This window comes from Bactrocera latifrons, unplaced genomic scaffold, assembly GCF_001853355.1.
Source record: "Bactrocera latifrons isolate USDA-ARS-PBARC rearing strain unplaced genomic scaffold, ASM185335v1 scaffold_188, whole genome shotgun sequence".
Lineage (NCBI taxonomy): Eukaryota > Metazoa > Arthropoda > Insecta > Diptera > Tephritidae > Bactrocera > Bactrocera latifrons.
Genome location: NW_017535385.1, coordinates 386,015 through 393,154, shown reverse-complemented (window position 1 = coordinate 393,154; position 7,140 = coordinate 386,015). Strand labels below are relative to the sequence as shown.

Below are 7,140 nucleotides of genomic sequence, written 5' to 3'. Positions count from 1 at the left end.
TTCTTGTAAACGTTGTGGCAGATCCCAGTGATAGATTGTGACCATTGGTGTGATGTTATAGTGCAGAAGCTCGTTAATTAGATCACTGTAATAGCGTATACCTTCACTGCTGACATTATTCATATAGCCGCCCGGCATGATGCGGGACCATGAGATCGAAAATCGGTACACATGTACGTTTAAGTCACGTACCATTTGTACATCGCGACGCCACTGTGCGGAGGGAAATAGAAAAAAATATATAAAATATTTATATAAAGAGTGTGCATTCTAATGACACAGGGAAACATTGATTTTGCTCTGCAATGAAAAGATAACAAGAAGACCTTGTTTCAACACCACACTGGCAAGTGTTTTATCAATACTTCATTAATTTGCAACATTTTCAAGTGTCTTCATTGTTTGCACTAAAGTTCTGTCTTTTATTCTTTCCTGAATTCATTTCTAAGGCATTGTTTTTAATAGGCAAAAATTTTGAAACGGTTCCTTCAGTTATAGAATCTTATAGACATCATTAATATTTCTATTGCCATCGTTATTATTACTCAAGATTTGTTTTTATCAGTCCACAATTAATAATTATATTATTAGGAAATGACGAAATTAATTGAATTAATTTGACTAGAAATTATAAATTATACATTTTTTTTTTTTTTTTTTTTTTTTTTTTTTTTTTTTTTTTTTTTTTTTTTTTTTTTTTTTTTTTTTTTTTTTTTTTTTTTTTTTGAGTTAGTACGTTCGCTTACTTTAGGGTAAGTGATTATTGTACTAATTTAGATTTAGTTAGACTCAGAAACCGAGCACCCATTTTACACACAAACGCAGTTTGATTTGAATATGTAAGTAATCTTATAGAAATTGGAAAATACATATAAAAATAAGCATTGGATGTCATCACACTCCGAACAGGTTTATTAATTGCTCAATAATTTTCATCGTAATTTCTAAGCAATCATTTGTAGGCTTGAAAGTGCAAAAAAATTGTGTAAACATTTGCATACTAGTTTCCAGTTTAAATTATAGCTCGTAATCGACTATATCATAGAAAAAGTTGGATAATATTCCAGGAATTTTGGGAAAAAATTATATTTGTAAAAATAAAGCAAAGTTCCCCACTTTTATATATCAAAATAATTGTACTCTGAGGAATGCACATGTACATATATTCAGGATATATGGTATCAGTATGCTTAAGTGTATTCGAATTTTTTACCTGATGATAACTATCAGATGAAACATCCCCATTTGACTGATCAATAATTTTTTCCGGGTAATTGTGTGTTAGATGATCCCAGATTGATTCTCCTTTCCCAGATGCATTCCAACCACCCTCAATTTGATATGCTGACGTACCGATGCCCCAAATGAAATCGTGAGGAAATTGTCGTCCTTTTGGTTCCACTGATGGGCGTCTGTAAAAGACGAAAGTTAAAATTAATTAGAATTAAAAAAATAATCAAGAAACAAGTAAGATCATATTTTCGCATATTTTCGGTGGATGGAAAAATGTATAATAAAAGTATATAAATTCTATATTCGTTCTTGTTAACTTATATTATAGCTCATATAGTCACCTCGATTTTTTACTACTTATCAATCTAACTAGCAAACACCACAAGTTTTACTATCGAATACATGTCCACTTAATCTTGTTTTAGATCCGTTTTCTCAAGGTCTAGAAAGCAGTCATCTGTCAGTTAAGTTCACGTTAATTTAACCAAGACTCAAGCAATATGGTAAATTAGGAAAATGTACTTTTTGAATTCGATAAAGATATCTTACAGATTGACCAAATTTTTCGTTAAAAAGTCAAGCATAAGCACTGAAGTCCCATTTCGACCATTTTTGAGGAGAGATGGTTTAATTTGAAAACTCTATTGGTAAATACAAAGTTTTACCCCAATATCTCACGAGTGCTTGATTTATATATTGCAAAATATTGTGAAATAATCAGATAAAATTTCGAATTATGTTGTTTAATGAGATAACGCATCTTCAATTTTGAGATATAACAACCTTTTTAATTAACATTTATGTAACAATTATTAATTTGCGAATGAAGAAAGAGCAAAATATTCATATATACAAAGGCTGTGATGAAAACAGTATAATAAAACAACAATAAAAAATAATAATAACTATGAGAAAAGTATTTGATGGCAAGAGAAAACCCGCACACAATGCACAAATAAAAATTTCTCAGAACAGTGATTGAATATAATCAGAAAATTACGTTAATGAGTCCCTTGGTACATACAGAAAGCCAAATCTTATTGCTGACAAGCTAATTGAATATAGCAATATATATTATAATAATAATATGAATAATAATGCATATTTATTATTGTTTTTATTTAGTAAAAGAATTTCAAGCAGCGTGCCTTCTCTCTATAGACTAGTTGAAAATATGTATGTGCATATCTAGGTATTTTAGAAAATCATCGAAATTAAAAAAGTCCTCTGCTCAGTATCCGAATTCGCCGCAACAGGTGTTACCATTAACCCACTAAAATGAACACGAATTTGCGAATATTTTGACCTTTTCGGAAACACAGAAATCCACCTGTGTTGGTGCGATTGTCCGCTTGAGAAGTGAGTAATTTTAGTTTATTTCTGTTCTTTTTGTTTATTTCTCTTTATTTTAATTTTTCAGTTAGCACCGAAAATTTAACGTGCGCACAGTGTAATAACCTGAATGCTTGACATTGCCGTGCACATTTTATTTGCCAATGCACACAAATCCATATATACGCTTGTTTATGTGAGTATATCAGCGGCGACAAAGACGTAAAAATCACTTTTACGAGTATTCGATTACGTCGGTTATTTGCGTGCTTTTGCGTGTCTTTGGATAAGTCAACGCAATAGATTTACCGAGTCAAGCGGGTTTCGGACGAAATTACCTTGATTTCTTTGTTTACATTTTTAAGGCAAGTGCAACAAGTTCTAACAATCATACATTGAAGCATGGCACAGGTGCTACTATGCTTGTGTATGTTGTCGGGCTTAACTGATTTTATTTGACAGGTTGGAGCGCCAAGTGTCGGAATTAGCCAGTCTAATTGTTATTAAACAATTTGCTTAACTATATTATTGACAACATAGTACATACACTCAGACAATATAATATGCTATGTATGTATGTACATATGATATACAAGAGCTTGCTTGATTGCACCACTGATAATCAGGCTTTTTGTTTTATTGTGGTTAAATCCTCTAAATCACCAAAATATATTTATTTTAATTGCCTGTATATCCCAATGTGAATATACACACATAATATATACGTATGTACATATGTGCATATGTATATCACGGAAAGAAAATTATTAGGCTCTGTCCAGCAGTGAATGGGGACATAACTAACGCACAAATTATTGTCATACATATTTACTCATTAACTTAAATTGCACCAAAGCAATTCATTATTTCAAACCATTCACCACAGATTTGGCGATCTAAATTCAAATAAAGCCGACGGCCTTGAAATTCATTAAGTAATCACTCTTATTAGTGAGAATAAGCAGTGAAGCTGTAAACCACACTGTGACTGACAAAAACTACATACGCGGAACTAGTCGTGTGTCTCGCTGTGTGGTATGTCAGGCCTTGACAATGCTAGGAAAATCAAGCGCGCGTGCCATGAAAGCACTTAAAGCAACAGCTGTAGTGTTCGCTCTTGCAGCGAAAGATTGTCGCATAAATCGTAGACATAAAATGCGAAAGAAAATTTCAATTGCGAATAATACGTAAGTTATTATATGAGCATATATAGCGCAAAAACAATCTAGTTAATAAATCGTTCCTAAAATCCAATATAACAGTGTTTGGTCAGAGCAATAACATTTGTTTTTGTTAAAAATCATCTCTACTGAAAGTCTTTAAATGATTGATGAAATTATAAATCCAAGTACCTCAAAAAACGAGTGTCTCTCGACAAATTCGCAACAAATGCACTTTTAGTTATCAAATTCGCAAGTCTCTAGACATCTTGATTAGTTAAATACATATTGACACTCAGTTATTTATTGTTGTTTTTTAACATACTTTAAAATCCAATTTTTGCATGAACCAAATAATAGGCAATAAAAACGGTAATGTTTATTTAAAGATATTCTCAAAGTTATCCGAGACTCAAAGTGATAAGATCTATACGCCTTTAACTAACTTTAGTATAATAAAATAAAATTAATGCAATCTTATCAAACATCCAACCAAAGCATTTGAGCACTGCACACACCTGCACATACATACATATATCCATATAATTTTGTTGTTTTATTATTTTATTATTACATTGTACAATGTGCAAACATGTGATTTATTTTATAATAAATTCATATTAGAGCTGCTTCACGGAAAATTTCAATAAAATAAGCACGAAAAATGCATTCTGCTAAGATCAATGTATTGTTTCGTTGTTCAATTAAACATGCATAAAAGTAACAATAGTCTTTTATTATATTTTTCTTAAGAATAGCGTTAAAATTAATTTGAATATTGAAAAATATTAAGTCATCAACCATTTTTGCCTAAAGGGAGTCAGTGTTAAATTTTCGAAAATTCTTTCTTTTTTTTTGTTGCATTATAGTATAGGTTGTAGTAAACATTCTCTCGCATTTTGAAATCGAAATACAAATTATTACGGTCGGTATAGCGTTTATTGTAGAAAGGCACAGAGTAGAGAACGCAGCGACTCCAATCTTTAAACGCGTTTTTCTCAGAATGGTGTTTTTCAAAACGGTTTCTACGCTCAAGACAAGAGTTTTGAAGATATCTAGTCACTCTCTATCGCGCTAAGGAAACTTTCTTTGTTATTTTTTTCTACGAAAAGCTGTCGAAAACAAGGGCCAAATACGATCATTTTTGTCAGGTTTCCAAAAAAAAAAAACCAAAACAAAAAGTTGCTTCCAATGCGCGATACCGCTTTCCTGCAGATTAATAATCTTTTTGAAATTATTGTTATAGACCAAAATTGCGGATGCAATCGTGGATTTCAACAATTTATTTAACTATTATACACCCAATAAATAAACATACATTGCATTCGTTATGAATGTATTAATTTATAAAAAGAACCGTACCGATTAGTTAATTTCAACATTAAAAAAAAAAAATCGTGATAACAAGTGATTTTTCGGAAAGTCACACCGAGACGATCCTTTAAATATTTCTCAATGCATTCACAAATTTCGGTGTAGATTAATTATACATTTTTTAATTATATGTATATTCAAAGTAGTATGCTTTTCCAACATAATCACATATTTTTTTGATTTTATTTTAAACAAAAATCGCGTAAAAGTTACGAAAAATGCATTAGTTGTGTTATACCATACTATCTTGTATTTCGATTTTTAAAGCTTATGTTGTGTACTGCATTTGCATTTTTTTAAATTTTTTTCACAACGAAATGCAAATAATTATCATTTCTAATTACACACAAATCACTTGACATAATATTTGCATATTCTACAGCTGGTAAAATTCCAGAGTTGATTTTCGAAATGCTGCTCACCTTAATTAGTGTAAAATATACGTTTGTAGCGCAAAAAAATTTTTTTTATTAACTAATTTTTGTAAACGCAACAGTGTCTTTCGTATAGTCATTTTATAAAAAGGATCACTCTTCCGTCAAGGATACTTACGTTGGCAAGCTGACACACAGCGCGAAGCAACACAAAAATGTTATCAAATGCAGATACAATTTATCCATATTGCTATCAGGTACACTGTGACAATTCACTTAATTCTGTTAAATCTTATTACGCTATATATAGCTTTTCTCATGAACCGTTATTTACTTTATATATACAATATGGTATTATAGTAGGTATTTTTGGCTTGACAAACGTCTTAATGTCTCATAGAATATTTTATCTTATTGTTCTTCGCTAATTGCTACTTGTAGATAATTATTTGCACGAAATTAAAACACCATATTTTGTTTGCTAAAAAAACACGAACTTTTTCGCTGCAAAATTTGGCCGCAAAGTCTCTTTATCGTACAATTTCGACACTTTCAAACCGTATATACGAATTTAACCTAGTCGATATGCGAATTAGTTTATTAGAATTTTGACGTTTCTTCAAGCCAGACTGTAGGCGGCCAAATGACAATAACATGTTAGGACCACTCATTTTAAACTAACTGCTAGCAGCGTAAATAACGATCGCAGCAGAATTGACGGCGGCGGCAGAGTGAATTAAACACACAACGCCAGCAACAATCACAGTAGCCGTCACCGACGCCGCCGCTACCGCCGTCACCGCTTCGCAACGATAAAAAAAACCTGTCGAACGGCGATCGTATTGAATGATCGTAAGCGCTGGCTACTGAGCACATTCAGAAACGTCAAAAACGTAACGCAACAGCAAATCTTAGAAAGGCGTTCAGAACCACTTTTATTGAAAGCCTGTACAAAAACACAGTTAAGTATATCTGTCTGTAGGTTAGGGCTACCGATATTAGCGGTCAGTGCCGACCGCCCCATTCGGGATATGTAATCAATAAACGGAGCATTTGGATTATATTTACGGCGACTACGTTAGGCAATCTTCGCCTTTATCAGCAACAATTATGTCCTAGACCTTCAAAATATATATGTATGTATGTATATATTTAAAGTATGTTGGTGAAGTAAGGATAAACTCGAAATACATTAGAAAGGTTTCGCAAAGTTTCCGTACCAATACAAGCCACTTACAAGTACTTCGGAACGTGCGCACACCGACTGGATTCGGTAGAGGGCGTTCCTAGCTAACTAACGAACGGCTGGTCAGTTGTCTCCGACCACCAGGAGAGTCAGGACAAACATTGTCGCCCGACTTTTTCTTTATCAGTGGTGCAAGCCGAAAATGCAGCGCTCGTTACAGCAAAGGTATGCGATTAAATTCTGTTTGAAACTCGGTAAATCTGCGACAGAGACGTTTGATATGATCAAGCACTCTTACTCAGATGTTGCTTTAGCAAGAGGGCCGGGAAGATGTCGCTGATAAAAACCGGAAGAATGAGCAAATTCAAAATGAAAACGATGCTCATTGTCTCTTTTGACATAAAAGGCATCGTCCACCCTAATTTGTTCCTCCTGAACAAACCGTCAACGCCAAGTTTTACGTAGAAGTCCTTAAGAGACT

At 32.7% G+C, this 7,140-nt stretch overlaps 2 protein-coding genes across 2 annotated transcripts in view; one reads left to right on the top strand and one right to left on the bottom strand.

The window, feature by feature from the left end:
* On the bottom strand, positions 1 to 6,121 carry LOC108967432 (myrosinase 1-like; the record flags this gene model as incomplete). The annotated part of the gene is made up of 3 exons (XM_018930831.1): positions 5,652 to 6,121; positions 1,214 to 1,412; positions 1 to 213 (listed from the first exon to the last, which is right to left on the bottom strand). Coding segments are annotated over exons 1-3 (480 nt in total), but the record flags the coding sequence as incomplete, so codon positions are not given.
* Positions 1 to 7,140, top strand: part of LOC108967430 (probable ATP-dependent RNA helicase Dbp73D) — a 95,438-nt gene that overhangs the window by 79,000 nt on the left and 9,298 nt on the right. The window lies entirely within an intron of this gene.